Source organism: Neofelis nebulosa, chromosome 8 (genome assembly GCF_028018385.1).
Source record: "Neofelis nebulosa isolate mNeoNeb1 chromosome 8, mNeoNeb1.pri, whole genome shotgun sequence".
NCBI classification, from domain to species: Eukaryota; Metazoa; Chordata; class Mammalia; order Carnivora; family Felidae; genus Neofelis; species Neofelis nebulosa.
The window spans coordinates 84,352,656-84,378,546 of NC_080789.1; the positions used below are offsets into that span (position 1 = coordinate 84,352,656).

The following is a 25,891-nucleotide window of genomic DNA, read 5'->3' on the forward strand; positions in this document are numbered from 1 at the left end:
TTTTTTTAAATGATATCAAAATGGTTTGTCATAGCCATTGGTTCCTGTCTAGAACATTGTTTGTTAAAGAGCAGAATTCATTATACAGTGGGTTGGATTTAGATTATAAGGCTCATATCAAGGTAGGAGGTGTCTTAGATTACTTCCCTTGCCTGAGACGTGACCAGGCTGCCTTTCTGAGCTGAAGAAGTTGTTTTCTTCTTTTACATATTCTGTGTATCTAACTTTCAGGAACCTAGCCCAAGCTGTACTTTTGAAGAAGCCCAAGTAACTACTCCTTTTTAGCCAGGTTCTTCGTTTTCCTTCCTACTTTTGTAACCCATGCTTCACCTACCTCCTTCAGAGGCCATAATATAGTACCAGAAGGGAAATTACAGTGAATTCTTTGAACTTGTTTAATTCTTGTGCCATTACAAATTACCAGGAAATACTTTAAAGTGGGGACAGGAGGAAAGGGACGTAACATCTCTTGGACCTCAGCTCTACCACAAACTGTGTCTGATGGTTTTACATTCTTTGCCTGTTGAATCATAACAGTAAGCCATTTCCAAGAAGGTGTATGTTGTACATTTTAGTAGCACCTTTGTACTAGAAGAAAATTCGAGCCCTAAGAGGTTAAATGACTTGCCGTAAGTCACAGAGTAAAGGGACATGGCAAGAAACTGGGTGCAAGTCTATTTAATTCCTGGTCAAGTTCTCTTTCCACTAAATCTTATCGCTAGACAACAGTACTAGAGATGCCTACAGGTGATGCAGGGTGATGCTATGTCCTATATGATGGACAATCCTGATTTCTATAATACTGTGCTATGATTCCTGGTTCTAAGTTCCCATTTAAATAGCCAGTTCTTGATGTCATGAGTTTTGTTCACATGCGTGTTTCTGACTCATTTCAGTCTTGGATAACCCATCACATACATCTCTGACAGTATGTTTCTCTGTCCTGTTGAGTGAGTAGAAATTACTTATTTTACATACTGTCACCTATCTAGTACATGAAAACCTTTTTCTCCTTAGAAATAAACTGCCCTTTGCCTTTGCCCATTTTCCTGTTGGGTCATCTGTGTCTTTCTTACTGATTTTCAGAATATCTTAACATATTTAAGTTATGATCCTTGGTTAGTTATGTGTTATGAATAACTTTACCCAATTTGTTGCTTCTTACATCTTCTAAAGAACAGAAATCATTAAGTTTTAAATAGCCAAATTTTACCCATTTTTTTCCTTTATGATTTGTGCTTTATGTCTCTGATTTAGGAATTCTTGTCTACCTTTAGGAGACACAGGTATTTTAAAATGTTTACTCCATAAAAGTCTTAATGTCTTATCGTATTTAAGTATATAATCCAACTCTAGTTGATATTAGCTACAGTAAGAGGTAGGGATCCAACATTTTATCTCCCCCATATGGGTAATCCATCATGCCATCACAATTTTGGTGGAAAAAAAAACACAGAAAAAAAATTCTTGTCTGGTTTTATTATTACTGCTTTTTTTTTTTTTTTTTTTTTTTTTTTTTAACAGTCTAAAGCTTTCGTGAGGATCATTTCTTATTGCTCCAGTGGAAGAAAATCCCATTATTCATTATGCTTTACGTTCCTTCAGGTATTTGACAAGGAAGAACTTTTAGAGTGCATTCAACAGCTTGTGAAACTGGATCAAGAATGGGTCCCCTATTCAACAACTGCTAGTCTCTATATTCGTCCTACATTCATTGGAACTGAGGTACAAACTGACTCTTGTTTTGGGGTACTTCGGTAGACAAGTTATCATTGTTTATTCTTGTGTGAAACTTCTAGCATATGGTTTGAAAGGGCCGCCAGCCACATCATAAATGACTCCTTTCTCCTGATTATCAAGATTAGGTGTTGGCAAACATTTCTTTAAAGGACCGGATGGTAAATATATGAGGCTTTGTGGGCCATTTGGTTTCTGTCACAACTACTTGATTCCACCATTGTGGCACAGAAGCAGCAGCCACAGTTACCAACGTAGATGAGCAATGAGCAGGGCTGTTTGCTTTCCTTTAATCAAGATTAACCAAATACTGATTTCCTCAATATTTTTCTGAGTTTCCTCAGAGGCATTCCTCAGTGTAATGTCTCGTCTTGGCAGTAGTTCTCCAAGGTCGAAGTGGTAATGGTTTTGAAATTTGGAGAAGGAAGAGCTGCTGCTTCTTATTTTCATTTTCCTGAAGTCTTGGGATTACTAAGGATTGGGAGTGGAAGGCCCTCTTCCCTCACAGGAAATGTTGAAAATAAAGTTCACAATGGGAGGGTTAGAACTTGAGAGTAGTAGCTTTAAACAGCATGGCTGTAAGATCTGCTGGTGAGCCACACTCTACTGGCTGAGGCCCTTGCAAAAGGACACGCCTGGAAAGGCTAAGGCTGTTTGTGTGGGTTGAGTATGTTCTATAAAGACCCTCTCACTTGTCTCCTTCCTCTTAGAGTGAGTGATACGAAGGGATAATTGATGGGTGGGGGAGATTGAGTGTGGGTAGCATATGGAGATCTTTAGGAATAGAGAGGAAACATAACGCTTTTACTATAGTCTAGCCATTCTGTTCTCTACTAAGTAATTGTAAGCTTACCAAGTTCTCTACTATGCCATCTGGATGCAAGAAGTAGGGAAATAGAAGGCCATAGAATAAATACCTAAATGGTCTTTTGACACCCTCTTGATGCCTTTGAAAGACTATTAAGAATCTAGATAATGAACTTCATGAACTGTAGTCTCCCTAGCAAACTTGAAAGAATTGGGACAATTTAAAAAATGATCTGCTCCTTACGTCTCTGGCATTTTAATATTAATGAACTTTTAATCTATTTTATATTTTTATTTATATAATTTTATTTTTTTATATTATTTAACTTTAGGATAGGAAGAAGCAATTTTTAATGTTTGTTGAAACATTTTTACTAATCTGGAAGCACTGTCTTCCCGTTATCCCGAAGTAGTTTCCCACTGTAAGATCTAATTCTTCTATTCCGAGTTTGTTGAGAATTTTTGTCACGAATGGATGTTGGATTTTGTTGAATGATTTTTCTATATGTCTTGACATGATTGTGATCTTGTTCTTCATTCTATAATTATAGTGTATTCATTTTTTGGTTTTAAAACAACCTTGCATTCCTGGACTAAATCCTACTTGGTTATGGTGAATAATTAGTATTATATCTTGTATTCAGTTTGCAAGTATTTTGTTAAGAATGTATGTCAATGCTCCTAAAAGGTATTGGTCTGTAGTTTTCTAGCGTAATTAGTTCTGTGATTTAGCAAATTGTTTAGAGTCCCAGAATCCTATAATCTAGAGTTAGACCACCTTTTAAATCTGATTTTATAGTCTAGCCTGTTGTCACAATAATCCCCTCTATTGGCAGTCTTCAACTTTTTGTATTTGAATTACCCAAGTATTTTTTAAAATATATGTGTTGACTCCCATCCCCAGAGATTTTCATTGAGTAAATCAGAATGGTAATTCTGATGCCTGCCCATATTTAAGAATCTTGGTGACAAAAGCCATGCCAAGTAGTTCTCTTCCACTCTGCCAGCTTACATATTTGATCATGCCTTGGGCCTCAGAGTCAAGAATTTTTAAAAATCTGCTTTATAAGCAATAGGGTAAGAATTGAAGGAAATAATTGATATCATTTGATGTGTCAACATTATATTTGGTTGGTATATTTATATCAACTAGAATTTTTCTAATTAATGGTGTAGGCAGGAAAAAGATCACCTATAATTCAGAAATGAGCATAATACAAATAATGTTCAATAAAACATGGATTTAGGCATTTGTACTCTACACAGATGTTATATAATCTAGTCTGGTAATTATCATGCACTGTCTTTTCATGGTGGTTGCATTAATAAGTAAAGTATTGGCTGGAGTATTGGCTTAGTCTCAATGACTTCTGGTTCACTGGGATTACTTCATCAGGGATTACTAACTTTTGCTGCCCTTTTTACGTTACTTGGTTTTGTGAGGGTTCTGTCTTGTCACTGGCTTCACAAAATAATTGTGGGCTCAACCTCCATATCAGTTATCTGATGTTTTGGTCTTATCTACTGTGGCTGAAATCCATTTTTTTTTTTATGTTCTTTTCATGAGTAGATTAACTGATTAAGGCAGTCTTCGATCAAAGAGGTATTTTGATTTCTTTGAATGAGCAAATATATGTTGGGGTCATTTATTAAGTGATATCACCCCCTAGTCGATCTCTATTCCCAGGTATGATATTCCCTTATGTGTATAGAATATTCAGTGTTGAACAACAAATTTATTTGTATTGAGCTCCAGCCCAGATCCAAATAATCTAAATCTGTGGAGCCAGGATCAGAGACTCTGCATTTAAACAAACTCTCCAGGGATTTCTTAACTACTTTCAAGAGTATCACCATCTCAAACGTTGTGAAAGAATTCAGCATATGTCTAGCAGTCTTGAATGCTTTATTTGCTCCAGGGATTGTAAACTGGCACCAGGTAGAAATATTTATATCTTTGAAAGCTCAGTGTCATCCCAAGGGCAGGGTGTTGTTATCACTTTCAGGGGCCATGATATAACATTCAAATATTAATCATTCCTTCTCATGCCTAGTACAATTTGGTAGCTGCCATGTACTGAGACAGTGACTCTAATACCAACTTCTGAATTTCATTATATTTGCAATATGATGCTTCTTTACATGTTTTATAATTAACTGACCCTTCATTTTTACCAATTTTCATAGGTAATACCTATGTATGAATGTATTTGTACAGTTTGTCATATGTCTTCTGGCCTTTGATAATTGGATCCATTATTAAAATCCTTTTAGGTTTAGGATTGTAATAAACAGGAAAGTATTTTATTGGAACATTTATAATCAGCTAGTAATATGTAACCAGTGAGTAGAGATTGCCAATAAAAAAATACCAGGCTGCCAGTGGGTAGAAATTAAAAAAAAATTTTTTTCTATAAGGTTCATATTATTAAACAAAATACTAAACATGGATACATAAACCTTTTGTAACAGGCTTAAATTAGAGAGTAAAATCATTCATATTACCAAAAGATTTTTCAGGGGTGCCTGAGTAGCTCAGGTGGTTGAGTGTCCAATTCTCAATCTCAGCTCAGGTCTTGATCTCGGGGTCGTGAGTTGAAGCCCATCATTGGGCTCCATGCTGCACCTGAAGCCTACTGTATTTATTTATTTCTTAAGTGTTTGTTTGTTTATATATTTATTTACAGAGGGAGAATGTGACCAGGGGAGGGGCAGAGAGAGAATCCCACGCAGGTTCCACACTGTCCGCACAGAGCCCAGTGCAGGGCTCGATCTCACCAACCATGAGATCATGACCTCAGCGGAAATCAAGTCAGACACTCAACCAACTGAACCACCTAGGTGTCCCCTGAAGCCTACTAAAAAAAAAAAAATTTCAGCATCCCTTTAATATCTTCTGAGTATTTGTAGGTAATTAAAGAGAAGCTAAAAGCTGTAGAATGCTTCAGACCACAGCTGATTATGTGTCAATTAGAATTTAAGATAAAATCTGAAATTGTAATATTTAAATAAAGAACATTTACATGAACAGTTTCTAAATTTTCACTTTACCAGACAAGAAGCAAAAATTATATGACTGTCAGGTTCAGTACCGGATACTGAACATTACATCTAAAAAAGCTGAGTTTCACTGATTTTAACATGTTTTATCAAACTTCACTCTCTTTGGTAGCTCCAGGCAGGTGCAGCTATATGAACGTACAAACAGACACAGGCTTTATTTTGTCAGTGATTCTAAGTATACAGGTGATTTGACCATAGTCTGTAGCAAAATACGCACAGCCATGAACTCTGGAATCCTTTTGTATGGTCATGGCTCTCAGCCTTTCACTTTCCAGTTTCTCTCAGTGCCATCTCATCTCACTGGAGGCAGCACTGCATAATAGCAGGGCTGAGAAGCAGTGTCACAGGAAGGGTCGGGTCTGGTGGTTAAGAGTCAGCTCACCCAGCCCCTTTGACCAGGTCCCAGGCTGACTGCCACAGATGTGTAAGCTACCAGTAGATTGGACTTTTTTTCAGCTGTACTCCAAGATCGACTGACCTTCGCTCATGTGGAGGTTGATGAATTCCTCATATTCAGTTAACTCCTACTTCTGCATTCAGAGTGCCCCTAAATAAATTTCTGCACTTGAGCTCAACTAGAGAGGCAGTCTGCTTTTGGTCAATTCCAGCCTCAGATGCACAGAATACAATCTGAACAGTGCAGAGCATTTTCAGTCACTTCACATAAAACACTCTCCCCGTTCACATGTTCTGGAAATCTGTCAGTATGACATTCTCATTAGAGCTCACATTTATAAAACTCCTGCTGCCAAATGGTCCACTCCTTGATTTCTGGTTCACTGTGTAGGGAGCTTAAGGACATAAATTTCGTAGACATGTCTTTCTTTTCCTTTTATCACCTTGTAAAATCTTTATATCACCCATATAATGTAATCTATAATCATAACAGTTCCCATGAAAAGAATTCTCTTTATTCACTGCCTTTATTTATGCTTATACATCTTATATCTTCCCATCTTTTCTCTTCATTCTGTAGCCTCTATAGATGAAAGAATCTGAACAGATTTGACAACTAGTTACAGCAGCAATTAGTGATCGTTAACTTGGGTTTTGTCTACACTTTAATTTTTGTAATGTTTATTTATTTTTGAGAGAAGGAGAGAGCGAGCGAGCAAGCGGGGGATAGGCAGAGAGAGACAGAGTCACAGAATCTGATGCAGGCTCCAGGCTCTGAGCTCCAGGCTCTGTGTCACAGAGCATGACACAGGGGTTCGAACTCATGGACCATGAGATCATGACCTGAGCCGAAGTTGGTCGCTCAATTGACTGAGCCACCCAGGCGTCCCAACAATTTAATTTTTTTTTTTTAATGTTTATTTATTTTTGAGAGCAAGAATTCCAAGCAGGCTCTGTGCTGTCAGCACAGAGCTGGACACAGGGTTCGATCTCCTGAACCATGAGATTGGGCCTGAGCCGAAACCAAGAGTTCAGCATGTTCAACCGACTGAGCCACCCAGGTGCTCCTCGTCCACACTTTTAATGCGCTCTTTTGCGATCCTGTTTGAGATATTTATTCACTACACTGGTTACACACAGTATTAAATTCTCATTTGCATAACTTAACATGTTTCGCATTAATGGCCCCGTCTAAGTATCTTCAAATTTTGAGTTGGTTTTCAGAGATCCAGCTTATTTGCATTGATTGCAGCTTGTGATGATCAGCTTGTTCTCATCAGTCTACTCATACCAGTGGACAGCCTCTTCCATTGCATCATTATCACAGGGGATGCTTCTTGTGGTCCTCTTCATTTCTACCCTTGGAGTGTGGTGCAGCCAGTTAATAATTCTACCTCTCGGGGCGCCTGGGTGGCGCAGTCGGTTAAGCGTCCGACTTCAGCCAGGTCACGATCTCACGGTCCGTGAGTTCGAGCCCCGCGTCAGGCTCTGGGCTGACGGCTCGGAGCCTGGAGCCTGTTTCCGATTCTGTGTCTCCCTCTCTTTCTGCCCCTCCCCCGTTCATGCTCTGTCTCTCTCTGTCCCAAAAATAAATAAAAAACGTTGAAAAAAAAAAAATTAAAATAATTCTACCTCTCAGTTCAGAGCACCTTCCCATCATGGGCGCTGAGGTCTTTCTCTTGGTTTCTTGATTCCCTTCCATCTTCATTCCCCAGTCTCATCTCATCTCCTTCTCCCCCATTGGAAATCATTATCATGTATTGAATGAATATTCTTTTGGTTTGTATGTGTTTTTAAGTATTTCTCATTACTTTGTATGCCTGGCATTTTCATTTATGTAAATGGTTTTGTTCTACAGATCTCATTGTGTTTCTTAACGTTTTCCCAAGGCACATTGTTTTTCATTTCTGTCCAGGTTACTGTGTGTATATCCAGTCCATCACTTCTTTCATTCTTTTGTTCTTTCGTTCTTTCAACAATTTTTTTGATGATTAATTTTTATTTCTGAGGAATATAGTGTGCACGTGAGTTGGCGAGGGGCAGAGAGGGAGACACAGAATCCGAAGCAGGGTCCAGGCTCTGAGCTGTCAGCACAGAGCCCGACACGGGGCTTGAACCCACAGACCGTGAGATCATGACCTGAGCCAACGTCGGACGCTTAACTGACTGAGCCACCCAGGTGCCCCTCCAGTCCATCACTTCTAACTGCTGCAACGTTGTTCCTGCCAGACACCTGCCACACCTGTCCCAGTTGTCTTACTAGGATTCCATTTCCCTGTTGCCTTATATGGTCCTGCACTGAGCAGTTTGAAAATGTACAACCAAGGGAATTCTTTAAAGAGTGTTTCCCAACCAGATGCCCTTGGCCCATCTTACTTTCCCAATCTAGGAAGGTTCTGCTTTTCAGGAAAGTCCTGGTTTTCTTTGATGAAATACAGTCATTGGTCTGACACTGTCACCGTCCCCTGGCATTATGAAGCTCTCCTAAGTGTCAGCCATAGTGCTTGCTGCCTCCATTGTGCTGAAACAACCCTGTGTGTAGGAGCTGCTGGTGGCATTTTAGAGATAAGGAAACCGAGGCTCAAAGACATGAAATAAGAACCCCTGTGCTGTTAGCCTCTCTGTCGTGGGGTTGGGTCTAGGGATACAGTGCTGAGCAAAAGCCACAGTTCTGCTCTCAAGGAACTCAGTGTCTAGGGCAGGAGTCCCATTTTCGTAATAAAACCCATGAAATGAACATGTACTGATAGGTAGAGGTCAGTGCTGTGAAGAAATGTGGTGTGGCTCAATCACAGTGGTAAGTGTGGAAATAACAGACGGGGCTACTCAGATCTTTCCCATATTGTTCTGTTATCAGTCCACCTTTGTGTCTATTTCCTTCCCTTCTCTGAGCTAACTGCTTTTTTGCTCCCAATTATATTTGACATAATCACTCCAGGTTTTATAATATGTTATATATTATGCATTACATAACACATAATCACACAATGCACACATGTGTTATATAACACACATATACACATATTCAGTTACAATACTTCCAAATTTAGGAATATCAGTTTTCACATGCCAACTTGCCAATCTGTTTCTGGGATTTTATTTTTTTTTAAAGGAATTTTTAAAAATAATTTTTAAATTTTTAAAAATGTTTACTTATTTTAGAGAGAGAGAGAGAGCAGGGGAGGGCAGAGAGAGAGGGAGACACAGAATCTGAAGCAGGCTCCAGGCTCTGAGCTGTGAGTGCAAAGCCCGATGAGGGGCTCAAACTCACAAACCATGAGATCATGATCTGAACTGAAATCGGACGCTCAACTGACTGAGCCATCCAGGTGTCACCCCCCAATTTTTTTTTTTAATTCAGGTATAACTATCAGATATAGAACATAATGATCCAATACTTGCATATATTGCAAATTGATCACCACAATAAGTCTAGTTAACTTCCATCACCATACATAGTTACAAAATATTTTTTCTTATGATGAGAACTTGAAAGATTTACTCTTTTAGGAACTTTCAAATGTTCGTGATATGGTATTATTAACTGTAGTCGCCATGCTGTAAGTTACCTCCCCAGGACTTACTTATTATGTATCTGGAAGTTTGTACATTTTGATCCCCTTCACCCATTTCTTCTACCCCCTGCCTCTGGCAACCACCAATCTGTTCTCTGTATCTATGAGCTCGTTTTGTGTGTGTTTTCATTTTTGTTTTAGGTTCCAAGCATAAGTGAGATCATCCAGTATTTGTCTGACTTATTTCACTTAGCATGATGTTCTCAAGTTCCATCCATGTTGTTGCAAGGCTGGATTCCTTCTTTTTTTCATGGCTGGGTAATATTCCGTTGTATATGTATACCACATCTTTATCTATTCATCCATCAGTGGATACTTAGGTTGTTTTTGTGTCTTGGCTGTTATAAATAATGTGCACTAAGCACAGAGGTACATATATCTTTTTGAGTTCATGTTTTCTTTTTTTTTTTTGGATAAGTACTCAGAAGTGGAATCAGTGGATCGTATGGTATTTCAATTTTTAATGTTTCTGGGAATCTCCATACTGTTTCCATGGTGACTGTACCACTTTACATTCCCTCCAACAGTGCACAAGGGTATTTTTCTGGGATTTTAAAGGTGAGATTGGGGGAGGGAAAAACATCTGGTAACAAACTCAGTACGAAAGGTAAACAAAGATAAAGAAGCTTCCTTCCCACTATCATTCTGATCCAGAGTTCCACAGTTTTCCTCCTTCCACAATTCCTGTTGTCAGCTTTTCTTAGATTCTTCTAGTGGTACATATTCATACCTCTGCCTGCATACATGTGTTTGGCATTGAAACATACATTGTGTGTTTCTTTTTACAAAACTAGAAGTAATTTTTTTTTGCTTTATATTTTTTACTTTAAATAACAGAATAAATAAGTGTAACACAAATTCAGAATGGTTTCTTTTGCTTCCTTCTACATTGAGCAGGGTTTGGAAAGACAAGAAACTGCTTTAGCTGTATATAAATTATCTGTGAGTTTAATTGCATACCTTGGTTATGGTCACTTGGCACACATTGTTTAAAAAAAAAGATTTAAATTACTCCTACTTCACTTTATTTTAAAGGGAGTGATAGAAGGAATTGGAATAGATTCAAAAGCTAGAATTCAGGGCATTTATATGTGAGATTAGTCTGTGAGTAGAACTTAACACTCTTAAAATGTCTTCCTATAGTCTGTAAACATATATATTTACATTTTTCCCCTGGGTTTTGTTTTGTTAAAAAAAATAGAGGAGAAAATAGAAAATATTTTAATACTCCACAATTCTCACTCCCAAGTGGTCAGAAATGAGGAAGGATACAATATTTATTAAGACTAACCTTATGCTACACAATGTGCCTCATAATTTTATAGATACTATGATACTTACACCTCACAATAGCCCTATGGATTAACTATTACTATCTCCATTTGGTAGAAGATGGAATAGAGATACAGAAAGGGAGATGTATTGCTAAATAACTTATAAATGATAGAACAGAACAGAAATTAGAACACCAAAATGATTACCTTCCAAATTTATCACCTCCTGCCTCTCTCTTCCCATAGATATGGTGAGAGCAAAAAACTTCAAATTGCTAAGATTGCAAGGATTTTCAAAATCTTCAAAAATTTTCAAAATTTTTTGATCACAAACCTATATTTGCACTTTGGTTGCATTTTAGAAGACTTAAAACACTCATAAATGGAGAGAGATGAAAGATGTTAAAGAATATTAATCCAATTCAAAATGCATTTGTTGAGCCTTAGCTATGTGTAAGATAGCTTCTCAAAATTCCTCTTGGGGGAACAGAAAAAAAAAAAAAATAGGAAAATATTCCATCTACCTCACCCCTAGCCTGCTACAGAGAGCTTTAAGTGTTTAATCTGCTTTCATACAATGCTATTAATCATAACATACTTTTGATAATCCAAAACTAGAGGTAATTCTTTGTGCAAGTTTTGCCAAAGCTCAAAGATTTTTACACACGTTCTCACACACACATAGAGTTTAAAGAGAATTAGAATGAAAATCTGTGCACATAATGCCCAGTGAAGATTAGAACATGACAGTACAACTGGGGTCAGAACATGACTAGTACAGTTGAAACCCTGTGTGTACCCTTCTCTGTTGATTCCCCTTCCCTCCCCAGAGTCAAGTAACCATGTGGCATGTACTTAATTCTTTAGTCTCTCCTCCTTTTTACCTCCTGCCCCCAAATATGGGGTTGTTTTACTATAGATGGACATCTGGGTTGTTTCTGACTTTTGACTATTATAGATAAAGCTGCTGTGCACATCCTTATACACATCTTAGGGTGAACATTTGTACCACTTTTCTTTGGTATTTACCTAAGAGTTAGATGTGTTTTTGCTTTACTAGATACTGCCAAATGGTGTTCCAAAATGCTTATACCAGTTTATTCTCCCACCAGCAATGTATGAAAATTCTATTTGCTTCTTATCCTTGCTAACACTGGTAGTGTCTTGTTAATTTTACCCATTCTGATATATGTAGTCTTATCTCCTTGTGGTTTTAATTTTTATTTCTCTGAGATAGATTACATTGAGTACCTTTTTATATTTATTGGCTATTGGAAATCCTTTTTGGAAGTATCTTTGCAAATCTTTTGCCATTAAAAAAATTGATTTGTCTTTTTAATTTTTTTAGAGTCTTTATATGTTCTAGATATAAATTTTTTGTCAGAGGTACATTTGTTTCATAAGTAAGTTTCCATTCTGTGACACAATTCTTTGTCAGATAAAGTATTACAAATAGTGTTCCAGTCTGTGTCTTGCTTTTGTGTCTGTGTTTTGCTTTTTCACACTCTTACTGGTATTATTTATTTATTTATTTATTTATTTATTTATTTTTAAGTTTATTTATCTTGAGGCAGGAAGCAGTGTGAGAGGGGCAGAGAGAGAGGGAGAAAGAATCCCAAGCAGGCTCAGCACTGATTACATGGAGCTCGTTCCCATGAACTGTGAGATCATGACCTGAGCCAAAACCAAGAGTCAGACTCTCAACTGACTGAGCCACCCAGGCACCCCACTTACTGGTATCTTTTAGAAAACAGAAGTACTTATTTTTAATGTAATTAAATTATTTTTTCAGTATGTTTTGTGGCTTTTATGTGTTTTAAAGAAATTCTTCCTTACTCCAAGGTCATACTTGTGCTTTTCCATTTAAATGAAATCCATTTGGAAGTGAACTTTTTGTGAAGGACTCCATTTTATTTTTCTCCATATGGATGACAAGTTATTCCATTACTATTTATTGAGTGGTCTGTCTTTTCTTGCCTGATTTACAATGCCAGCTGTTGATATGTTAAGTTTCCCATAGATGAAGTTTGGCTCCTCAGCTGTACCTTCTCTCCCTCTCTCTCCCTCTGTCTCTCTCCCTCTCTCTCCCTCTCTCTCCCTCCCTCTCCCCTTGTTTGTTTCTCTCTCATTTCTACATAAATGGCAGCCATACTATGAACACTCTGGTTTGTATTCTTGTTTTTGTATTCACTATTTGTCTTAGAGATTCTTCCACATTAGTACATATGGATCTACCTCTATTTTATCCACTTTCTTAGCTGCAAGGCATTCCATCGTACATATATATTACTTAATTGAATACAGGATGCCATAAATTATATGTCACCCTGTTATTTATGCACTGAAATGGAAAACATTGCTAAACTATGATGCAGTACCTTCCTGAGTCATGAATTAATCATACCAGCCTTTTATTTATTTTTTAAATGTGTGTTTTCAGAGAACATCTGCAATTCTTCCGGCCATCAGTTGTGCTGCTTGGCTTATGATAGGCATTTTTTATTTTTGCATATATCTTAATAACAAAAGCTAACACAGATTTATCTTCATATGGATGTCTTCCTACTGCGGGTCCCATGAGAAGACTGGTTGTTGCTTTGTAGGAAAATATTGAATTGCAGGTGTTTGATATTAATACAGATATTTGTTTCACTAATATCAAATACATGCCCTGCGTGTATTTGCACCTTTCTCTGCGATAATTTTTCTTTCAGGGCAATGTGTGACAATTAACACATATGACATCACCAATGCCCATAAGCCATTGGAAGTACCATCAGTATGAACAGCTAATTCCAAGTCTGGTAATGCCGGCTTTACCATGAGTATACTGAGCCAAAAGCAATTGTAAAATGCCGAGCCTGGATTTCAGACATGTTAATGTGAGGAAAAATGAACATCTTAGGATCTATGAAATATGGTGGAATAATTTATGCAGCTAGTGTCCTGTTGATCAGGACAAACATAAGAACTATTATTAGTAAATTGAATAAAATGAGATAGTTAAATTTGGGAATCTTAAGAGTGCAGGCTTTCTTCAAGGAATTTATGCTGTAGACATATCCCCTAGTTCACATGAAGGCATATCTTCAAGGATATTTGTTGTAGCTCACAAAATTTTCTGACAGAGTGGATGTGAATATGAGAGGAGAAAGGTCAAATTTTCCTTTGGGTCAGAGCAACTGGGTAGTGACCATTTGTTGGGATGGGGAAGAGTGAGGGAAAAGGTTTTTCATGCATATTTGTTGGAGGTGATGATGGGTAGAATCTAGAGTTCAGGTTTGGACATGGTAACTTAAGCTCAAGTTACCAAGTGGTAGGTAGATCTACAAGTCTGAAATTCAGGGGAGTGTTTGGAATTTAAGTCATACATTCTAGTGTTTAACATAAAACGCCTTTAAAGTTAAGGGTTGGAATGAAGTTATTAAGAGAAGAAATGTAGACACTGATGAAAAGAAGGTGAGGACTAAGTCCTGGGCAAGCCACAGCATTTAGAAGAAAGGGAGATAAAAAGGAATCAGCTAAGAAGTCTGAGAAGTAGCAGCCTGCTAGGTAGAAAGAAAAACAAGAGGGCTTGGTGAACTGGAAGGCAAGTGAAGGACATGGAAGCAGTGATCAGTTCTGGCAAATCCTGCCCACGGGACCAAGAAGTGGGGTCCAAGGACTGATTCTTGGATTTGGCAACACAAAGGTCCTTGCTGAAATGGATGTCCTGGAGGGGGACATGCGGTAAAGGGAACGTGTTTGTTTTAGATGGGAGATACAATGGCATATTTCTAAGCTGATGGAATTATCCAGAGAAAAGGGAAAATTGATTGTTAAAATATTCCAAAGATTTCCCAAGCTCTACCTTTGTCATGGTTCTGCTTCTGAGGGTGACAGTACTGACAGGCAGTGATACGTGACCATATAAGGGTGACAGAGGTAGAGTACATCCGTTTCTTTGCTCCACTGTGTCACAGAATGCCCCACAAGACTTGTACATAGTCCCCTTCATAACCTCCTCTCCCTTGTTCTCTCTCGAATCCATGACATTCAGCCTTTCAGCCCCCTGAACCCCCACTGAAATATGCTTGTCAAGATCACCAAGGACCTCCATTTGCCATATCCAATAGTCCATTCTTGGGGCTCCCTTCAGTGTAACATCCTTTCCCGTGCACCAGCCCACTCAGGATCCTCTTTCTCATTTGGTCAGCTGGGTTGGGACTTGCCTGTTTGGGGAGCATCTCAGGGTAGTTGTCAGCTCCCTGTGTTGGTCTAAACTGTCTCTCTATTCCGGGCCCATTGTGTGCTTGGCCCAGACAATAGAACCAAATTGGATGGAATCACAAAGTCAAAGTCTGAGTGCTTGAGGCTAGGTCAGTGAGGAGACCTTGGTTTTGAGGCCATTCTTGGTACGAGGAAAATGTACGTGTAGCATTTTCCTATCCTCTGGAGAAGGGGCCAGCAAACTTTGCCTGTGAAGCCAGATAGCTTCTTGTCTCTGCCTTTGTAGCACAAAAACTTCAGTAGGCAGCACATAAATGCATGAATGCATGTATTCCAATAAAACTTTTTAGAAAACAGGAAGCAGCCTGAAGTTTGACAACCCCCCCACCCCCCATCAAGTCATTTCACAAAGGGAAATGAAGCGTGGTTTTTCTAAAGAGGGACTCATTCTGGCTCCTCCTGGGTACTTCTCTATTGAATTTTCTGGACCATTTGTTTAATAATCCATGCTGAAATTTCTCTTTAGGATTGATTTTGAATATAACCAAGCTATATTCCCCAAGATATTGGTATAATGATCCTTTTTCCTAAGTGTCATTCACCACAATTCCAACATTGAGCATTGAATGTAGTTCCATGGTCCCATCTATAGTCATCTTAATGTCACCTTCATGCCCTGCGTGTTGGTACATATTGAATTTATTTACCAGTTATAAATGATTATTTATAAAAGCAATAACAATCGCTACTTGTTGGATGCTTGAACAAGATGAGGTTATGGGTGCTTTCCACAGGTTATCTAATTCTTACACTGACCCTGTGAGCAGGAACTATCATTGCGTTTAACTTTAGACATGACAGGTAGGTGTTCTTTTGGTTGTTTTCTCCTTATCTTTAGGTTTTTTTTTTTAACTGTGTGTTTTTTAAAGTTTAAGATCTTTATTTTTGAGAGAGAGAGAGACAGAGCACAAGCAGGGGAGGGGCAGAGAGAGAGGGAGACACAGAATCCGAAGCAGGTTCCAGGCTCTGAGCTGTCAGCACAGAGCCCGACGTGGGGCTCGAACTCACAGACCGTGAGATCATGACCTGAGCTGAAGTCCAACGCTCAACTGACTGAGCCGCCCGGGCACCCCAAAGTTTAAGATCATTCTTATTTAAAAACTAAAAAAAGAATGAAGTGCTAACCTTCTTTTTGTCAAGTGTTCAATATATATTGTCTTTCTATTTGACCAGGACTGATATCCTCTACCCATTTTAGAGCAAGCCTCAGAAAAATTCTGGACTTTAGCTTCTTCCCATGGTATTCTTTGAATGTCTACATATAAATTCTGTTAGGTTAGAGGCCAGCACTAAAGGAAATCAGGGGACAAAGGAACAATTTCTCTGTGGTGTCAGCGTAACATACAAGGATTAGCATCAGATTTTTTTTAATCAAAATAATTCAAATATGGCAAATAAGTTCCCTAGGTTGTTTTCACAACCCCTTTCTATAAACAACATCTTATTAATATGGAGAGTCATTGAACAAAAACGTAGTGAACCTGGTATAACAATGTACAATGCTCTGTGTAGGGGAAAAAGATGGTCTTCATGGGGTGTACAGATTTGTAAGAGGTAGGGAATTAAAGAAGCATTTGTAAGAAGGTGTGATGGACATTTTATCTAAATGTACGGAAGTACACGGTGCTGTAATAGCATGTAACACAAGCACCTAACCTTGTGAAGAAGGCTCATTTTCTGAAATCACAGTAAAAATTGAGATTGAAGGATTTATATTACTTCAGAAAGAGAGGGCATGTCTTAGTCTGCTGCGGCCGCCATATCAGAATCCCACAGACTAGGCATCTCAAATACCAGAATTTATTTCCTCACAGTTTTGGAGGCTGGAAGTTCAAGATCAAAGTGCCAGCAGGGTTGGTTTCTGGTAAGGTCTCCCCATAGACGTCCACTTCACTGTGTCCTCCCAGAGCCTTCTGTGTGTGCAGAGGGAGTGGAGAGCTCATGCTCTAATGTCTCTTCGTCTCATAAGGGCACTAGTCCTGTTGGATTAGGGCCTAATCTTTTGACCTCATTTGACCTTAATTACCTCCTTAAAAACTTTAGCTCAAAAAGTAGTCACATTGAGGGTTAGGGCTTCAATATATAAGTGTTGGGGGGCAGACACATTTCAGTCCATAACAGGGGAGCAGAGAGCATTCTGGGTAGGTAGAATAGTTCAGGAAACCATGTAGAGGCAGAAAAGTGAGGAACTGAAAGGGGCCAGTGTGGTTTGAGCATGGGGTGCCTAGAGTGTGAGGGCCCTGCTGAAGGCTGAGGTGAAAGGAAGTGAGGCCCCAGTTTGAACCCTCTCTAGGGTAAGAAATCTTGGGTCCTTCACTTATTGTTTTAAGTTTCAACACTACAAAAAGAGCTCTGGACTAAGAGCAGAAGATCTAGAGCTTAATAACTGACCTTGGGCAAATCATTTGTTTGGAGCCTATGTAAAAATCAGGAATTATAACCCTTAACTTTTAGGACTGTTTGATCATATAAGGTAAAACCTGTGAAATGTGTTAGAAACCAAAAGCTGTGTAATTACTGAGGTGTTTTTTGTTTTGTTTTGTTTTTTTAATCTTTCACCAGACCAACTAGTTTTTCCTGCCAAAAGGTCATGCATGAATTTGTGACTCACATGCTCAAAGCTTTGCATGAACCACTGGCCCTCTCTGTATCTCTTATAGAACCCCTCAATCCAATATTCTTTACCATTTTCCCCTCTAAAATAAATTAGGATCCTTTGGGGATTAAAAAAAGTCATGCCACTCTGTTTGAAAAATGTCCCTGTTATTCCCAATTATCTTATTTCTTCTGTCCCGTATTTGTCTTGCTTAACCAGAATTTTTCAGGGTGCCTGGGTGGCTCAGTCAGTTAAGCATCCAACTTCAGCTCAGGTCATGATCTCACACTTCGTGGGTTTGAGCCCCGCAGGCTCTGTGCTGACAGCTCAGAGCCTGGAGCCTGCTTCAGATTCTAGGTCTGCCTCTCCCTACCCCTACCCCACCCACAATCTATCTCTCAAAAATAAATGAATGTTAAAAAAAAAACAACAACAATTTTTCTGAAGTTTCCACACTGCTACTGTGCTTCTCTGCCTTCCACGCCACAAGGACTAATAGTACCTTTCTCAGCTCTCAAAGCACTTCCTGCCATCATTCACATAACCTCTGAAATCCTGTCTTTTTATGCACTAATTTTCTGACTGACTCAGAAGTGGTAATTTTCACTGGAACATGTCACTTTATTTTCCATCACACCCGAGTGTCTTGTTATTTTGTGCAAAATATACATGCATTGAATACCTTTATGTGTTTGTGAGGTATAATATAAAGTAAGATGAGTATTTTTGGTACACATCAGAATATCAAGCTAAGTCAGTGTGGTCCCTTGAGAAGTTACATACTTTACCTCTGTGAGATTTTATATTCTCCATTTCCCCTGGCCTTTTTTTTTTTTTAAGCCATTTTTCAATTCCTTATATATTAAAATAATCCAGGAAACTAGCAAAAAGAATTTTAAAAAACCAACAATGTTCATAAGGAAATGAAACTTAATGAAACTGATTTACATTACTTATCAGATGTGGTCTTTCATAACTTCTCTTTATTTGTGTGGTTTTTGCTTTATTTGAATAGAAGACTGACCTTGTCATCATAGAAGTGTGTTTACTGCCATTTAATTAATATTATAAAAGAACTTACTCTTAATTGCAGCAATAGCACAGAATTTAAATTGCTTTCCAGGATAGAAGGGAGAATTCAGAGAAAACAAATAAAGGTTCCTGAGGGTAGAAGCAAAGCCAGTCCCAAAGCTCCCTTCCTGATGCAGTTAACTTTTATTTATTTTCACCCTTGAAGCAGTGTGACCATTTGCAGTAAAGTCGCAGAGTTCTTTTCATGAGAAGACGATCGATATAAGTAATCATTTAAGGATGAGGGTGACTAAGCTGTGCTCAACACTAGTACTTGAAGTACTTGTAAAAAACATGAATTGACTTTGCTTAAATTTCAGAAAATAAAATGTTAGTACACATAACCACATTTTCTCAACGTTGGAAAATTCTAGTCTATAATTTACCTGCTTGCTAAGAATAAAAGTGTTCCTTAAAGGTTTATTGATTTTTTTTTTTTCCCCCCAGAAATAGATTTAACTCATAGGATTATTCCATTTCCATCTGTGCTCTCTATACCACCACCTAGTGGAATAAATGCAAGTTTACCCATCATTTCAAGTCAGGGGAAGGAAATGAGGAAGATGAAAATTAACTCACACCAGTATTTCGTGATGAGGAGTTATTGCTTTTAGTATAACGCAGGTTGCGAAAAATACATGAGTTTAGAGTGAAAAAAGCCCATTTATGTGTTCTCTAATAAAATGCTTATCTGTTTGCCCACAAATAAGCCATTTCATTCAGAAACGTAGAAGATAGATAAATGACTGAAGATGTGTCCTGCAGATTGTATTTCTAAGTTCTGTTGGGGAGCTTCTCTTCATTACTCAATACGAGGGTTCATAAAAAAATATATATTAATCTTCACAGTTCCTCTGAGATGAAAATATCATTGCATTTACTTAACTGATAGGTAAATGAAAGTGTGGAGATAGATAGTCAGTTTTTATCCAAGCTGAGAAGGCAGGTTTGTATTATTATTCTGAACTTTTCTGTCCCAAACATTGAAATAAAAAAGGCAAATGAAGTTTTAAGGCTCTTCACTCTTTATTGGTAGGTGAGTCCTGCTCAGCCCCAACTAAGAACAAATCCAAACAGGTAAAAAACCAAAACCTGTTGTTGCTTGCTGACTCTGGTCATCCAAGCCTTTCTTGGTCTCATGTTCACATGGAGTGCAAATGGAATCATGTTCCCGTTTTCTGAGGGTTGCATGCCTTTTAGATGGCATCAGTGTGCACATATAGAGACACATTTTTTTAATGTCTGTGAATATTTTACCTACCTGATTTTTTTTTTTAAAAATTTTTAATGTTTTATTTATTTCTGAGACAGAGAGAGACAGAGCATGAGCAGGGGAGGGGCAGAGAGAGAGGGAGACACAGAATCTGAAGCAGGCTCCAGGCTCTGAGCTGTCAGCACAGAGCCCGATGTGGGGCTCGAACTCACGGACTGTGAGATCATGACCTGAGCCGAAGTCGGATGCTCAACCGACTGAGCCACCCAGGCGCCCCTTTACCTACCTGATTTTTGATGACCTGGCCATAAGTAGTGAGTGAGGGGCCTTGGGCCAGTAGGTAATAGAAGGGAGATGTAATGAAATTCAGAAGAAAATACCCCCAAATCCACTTTTAGCTAGTTCATCAAAACAAAAGCCACAAAATCAGCTTTTTTGTGTGGAATTGAGTCTCTTCTTATTCTGTCCATGACAGACTCTTACCACCGTCTAGTCAGACCAGAGTCTAGTGAAGACTGGACACAAGTGTTTTATATCCCAAGACTGTAATAATCCTGGACTTGTTTCCTTATTTCCAGTGGTCTTGAATTGCATAGAATAGCCCAGTAGCCTTTTTTTTTTTTTTTTTTTTTTTGCCTTTATAATACATAGCCCTTAAGGCTTTCAGTCTTTCAGTTTTCCTCCTTAGTAAACAACTGACAGTAATTACTTATGAAAACTGTTTTATGCTGGAGATATTTATATGGTTTTGCATTGCTAGCTTATGATTTTCCAGTGTTTGTGGGAAAGACCATTTTCTGTCTTTGTCATTCACGTTATAAATTCCTGAATCCTTCATTCTCTGGCTTTTAGGGGGATATTTATCTCCTCTGGTATCTTTGTCTCTAAGGAGGCTACACTCTTGCTGTCTGCTTCCTGTGACAGTTGTAGAAATGGCACACTCACCTGTGCCCGCCACCTGCTGGAGGCCCTGGCATGTCCTGAGGTAGCAGTAGTCAGTGAACATAGAAGGGGAAACTAAAAAAGCAAATAATACATTTCCTGTCCACAGACTAAAGTCATGTCTGGGTTCTTCCCTTTTTCATTTCCCAATCAGTGCAACATTGCAAGGTGTTATATAGCTAGTTGTCAAAAAGGTACCTCTCCTCTTAAAACCCTACTCACACACACACACAAAAAAAAAAATTGACAAATTGGCTTTTTTCCCTAAAATCCTGACTCAGAAGGCAAAGCAACATGAAACTTCAGCACTCCATTCTTTGTGTTTTCTTCTTAAAAGACCATCTGGCTTTGTGTAACTCAACTTTAGAAGGAACAGCTCTTGTGCCTAGACAGCCCCTCTGGGAGGTAGTTACAGATCTATTCTAGACTTTACGACTGTTGTCTACATTTAAATTAACAGTCATGTGTACTTTTATTTTATTTTAGCCTTCCCTTGGAGTCAAGAAGCCTACCAAAGCCCTGCTCTTTGTAATCTTGAGCCCAGTGGGACCTTATTTTTCAAGTGGAACCTTTAAGCCTGTGTCCCTGTGGGCCAATCCAAAGTATGTCAGAGCCTGGAAAGGTGGGACTGGGGACTGCAAAATGGGAGGGTAAGTAAATCTGTGTCTCTATCTAAAGGAAAGAGCCCCTCACTACCACTGAGTTATGTTCATCCCACATCAATCCAAGTACATATATTAATATTCAAGTTGAAATGCTCTTTTTTGCTTTGTGTTTACTCTCCAGTATTGAATTGTGCTAGTTTAAAGGATAAACCCATGACCCTTTGTAAGGGAGAACCAAAGGCAAGAACTGGAAGAAGGGACTAGAGCAGGAACAGCATGCATGCTCTGAACGAACTGTCCCTGGAGGCTGTGTCTCTGGCTGCAGGCGGACAGGTGGCCTTAAAGAGCATCTGGTGCTGGGGCAGAGGCTCTCAGTTGGCTCCAAGGAGTCCTGTCTGGGGAAGGTGCCCGCTTCACTCAAGTGCTGTCTTCATTGCCACAGATTGTAGCCCTACCTGCTGCCAGCTGGCCGAGGGACAGCCCTGCTTTGGCTCTGTCAGGCCGGTCTCATTGGCCATATGTAGCTGGCTGGAAATAAAAGAGCATTTAAAAAGTGTTAGACAATTTCAGGGGTGGACTTGGCCGTGACATGAGAATGCCCCTCTGGGTGAACAAGAATAGCCGGATTAACCAGTGTGGGCTCTTCCTTTGTGTGCATCAAGTGCTGATGTGTATCACAGACACAGGCAGCAGCAGTCCTGGGAGGCGACTCGGTGGCAACTTCTGGGCTGTGGGAAAACATGTAGATTCTGGGAGCCCTGGGAGCATTCAGTGACATGCTGCTGGGATGTGAGAGAGGTGTTGACAGCTGGCTTTGAACCCTCTATAGTCTTTCTGTATTTTTATTTTTAAGAGAGAGCATGAGTGGGGGCGGAGCACAGGGAGAGAGAGAATCCTAAGCAAGCTCCACACCCAGGCAGAGCCCGACTCAGGGCTTGACCCCATGAACCGGGGTCATAAACTGAGCGAAAATCAAGTTGGATGCTTAACTGACTGAGCCACCCAGGTGCCCGTTTTTTTCTTTCCTACAAAAAAAAAAAAAAAAAAAAAAAAATTCTCTCTCTCTGTCTGTCTCTCTCTCTCTCTCTCAAAAATAAATAAATATTATAAAAATAATAATAAAAGAGAAATGGCAAGTGGGAGGCAGTAACTTACATCTGTCTGTTGTTTCCAAGAGGTTCTAAAGCTCCTATGCTCTCCACCCAGAGAAGTGCAAGGAAAACACAGGATTTTGCATTTAGTATTAACCTATTTGGTTGGCAGACATTTGGCAGCAGCCTTAGATTTATATGTTATTGCTTCTTCTCTAAGCCAATTAATTCAATAATTACTTTCCAAGATTTTTAGGACCTCTATAGTTAACTGGAATTTATTAAATTGCTGTGGATTCTCCTAAGCTGAAGGACTTTCTGCTTCCTAAGTGAATCTGAGGAAAAGAGAGAAGGATTTTTTAACTTCTAAGATTACTCCACCTGTTTTGAAGCCACCAGCGATAGTAATATTATTTTATATCTAAATATACATAAGTGAGGGAAGTAATACAATGGCACACAGCTGCGGGAGAGTTGTAGCACAGTGCTCACCTGTGGTTAGTGTGGAAATCAGCTGTACCAACTACTACTCTCTGGGTCCCCCGACTAGAGATTCTGGTTTGTTTGGTCTGCTCTGTAGCCTCGCATCAGAATATATTAATGTGTAGCCAAAGTTGAGAAGCCCTGAGCTAGAAGAAGGTCCTCCATCGTAGGAATGTCTTATTCCCAATTTCTTAGTTTCTTAACCTGGAAAGAATGGGGCCTGCTGCCTTCTTTCTACTCTATCTTAATTTTTCCTCTTTCTTTTTTGTTGTCTTGTACTCTCATTTAGCACTTAAGTACAAGCTTTGAAGTCAGCTAGACCTGGCTTAACCTAACTGCCTTGGGATGTTACTTAACTGCTTTAAGCTTCACTTTCCTCATTTATAAAGTTAGGCCAGTGATACCCACCTTACCTGTGAGAATTACTTGGGATAATATAAAGTGCCTACTACCATGTGGTCAACCTATAGAAAGCTCCCAATTAATGTGTTATAACCTAGCAGTTAACAACGTGGGCTTGGTAGTCAGAGATATGGGAGTCATACGCTTGTAATCTGTGTGATCTTACATAATTAAGTACCCTCTTCCTCTAAGTCCTCAAAAGTATAATAAAGTCTAGTGTTGTTGTAAGATGATTCAGTGAAATAATGGGCTTAAGTACCTAGTTCCCTGCCTGGCAGGTACTAAGCATCCTGTCAATAGACAATAGTTGATATTCTGAGGCTTGCTTTCTTGTTTCATCTCCTGGACCGTGTCTTTTTTTTTTTTTTTTTTTTAACGTTTATTTTTGAGACAGAGAGAGACAGAGCATGAATGAAGGAGGGTCAGAGAGAGGGAGACACAGAATCTGAAACAGGCTCCAGGCTCGGAGCTGTCAGCACAGAGCCTGACTCGGGGCTCGAACTCACGGACCGCGAAATCATGACCTGAGCTGAAGTCGGCTGCTTAACCGACTGAGCCACCCAGGCGCCCCTCCTGGACCCTGTCTTAAGAGCAATCTGTTGGATTTCACACAAGAGAATTTACTCTTTTGGAGAGATATATTTAATATCTCTTCTCCTAGATATTTATTCCACTTAAAAATTTTCTGTGTAGACAGTTTTCCAACTTTTTCATTTTTCTCTTTTTCCAAAGACATGTGTTTCTTTTCTGAATATTGGCAGCACATGAGAGGGAACCCAAATATATTATCAAAGTATTCATGACCCGTGGATATTAATAATACAGTTTACACCTGAGGGAGAATTTTGAGGAAAAACTCATGTGGGGAAAAACACTACCTATATAATATAGTAATCAATCAGTCAATCAAATAAGCACCAAACAAGTAAAACCCCCTTTTTCTTTCAGTATACTGAAACACTTGAGGTTTTTAAATTCTCTTTCTTGCCCAAGTAGCTTCATGATGCCAAAGAATCATGGTTTTAGTTCAACCAACACCCTCAAAAGTGTGTGTGTGTGTGTGTGTGTGTGTGTGTGTGTGTGTGGGTGTGTGTTTAGAAGGTTCTTGGAAAGGCTAGTTATTCATGCTGTGAAAATTCTGTTAATGTTAATAAAGAGCATTTTATGAGAGAAATCAATTATTTTTAGATTTGGAAAATCTCACTGGTTGTGTCTATGAACTAGAGAGAAGTCAATTAAAATAGAAGTCATTTTTTTTTTAAAAAAACCTTAATTTCATTAGGATATAAGAGGCTCACATAAACTGTTTCTTAGCTTTTATTGTTACTGTTTCATTTTGTTCTGCATAACTCTATGCAGTATACAAAGAAAGTATTTGCACTTGCCAGAAGAATTTGTTAAGGCAAAAATTTCAAGTGACTTGCTTAAGTTCACACATAGCCAAATAGTAGAAGTACAAGAGCTGTATGTAAGCCTCCTGGCCCCAAACCTGTGCTCTTTCTATTGGACTCCCCTCTGAAGCCTTGTTTGTTGTTATTAAAAAGTATTCATAATTTTAACTCCACTTATTGCTTATTTACCACTAATTCTGAACATGGGTGGCCTAAATTTTATGTTCATTAAATAAAATACTCCTATGTATAAGTGTGGTATCATCTCCAGGTGCACCAATAAATTTACATTTTATTATCTGCATTTTGAAGGTCTTTTAATGAATCTTGTATTACTTTGATGTGAGTAAACCTCATGACTCAGGTTGCTATACCTATATAGTATAATGCCCATTTTTCATCGTTTTTCTAGGATGTTTTAGTTATTAGTCAATACTCTTTGAGTTGCAAGTGAGAAAACCAACTCAAGGTGTGCCTGGCTGGCTCAGTCTAGTGCCTGCATTAATAGGAATGAGTGAATAAGAAGGGCTTATGTGAGCAGCCTAGGTTCCATGTCCATCCATTAATTCAGTTGTGCAGGGCGAGGTACTGTGACTGTCATCCCAAGCAGAATGACTTGGCTCCAAAGGAAGGGCCAAAGAGAATATTAATGGGAAGGCAAGCCGTGTAGTTGAAAATGGCAGATAGCCGCCATGAATATGGTTCTTGTGTTTAAATTATACTTCCTTTTTTTTTTTAATGTTTATTTATTTTTGAGAGAGAGAGACAGAGCATGAGTGGGGGAGGGGCAGAGAGAGAGGGAGACACAGAATCTGAAGCAGGCTCCAGGCTCCGAGCTGTCAGCACAGAGCCTGGTGTGGGGCTCAAACTCACAAACTGTGAGATCATGACCTGAGCCAAAGTCAGACACCTAACCGACTGAGCCATCCAGGCGCCCCTAACTTATACTTCTAATTAGACATTTTGATCTTGACCA

General features: G+C 38.9%; 1 protein-coding gene across 3 annotated transcripts in view; it reads left to right on the forward strand.

The window, feature by feature from the left end:
- The window catches only part of BCAT1 (branched chain amino acid transaminase 1), a 102,604-nt gene that overhangs the window by 54,024 nt on the left and 22,689 nt on the right, over window positions 1-25,891 (forward strand). For all 3 annotated transcript variants that reach the window (XM_058743348.1, XM_058743347.1, XM_058743349.1), the window contains exons 5-6: window positions 1,606-1,725; window positions 21,430-21,593. In XM_058743348.1, the coding sequence (XP_058599331.1) occupies window positions 1,606-1,725; window positions 21,430-21,593 (284 nt within the window). The remainder of the gene's footprint in view (window positions 1-1,605; window positions 1,726-21,429; window positions 21,594-25,891) is intronic.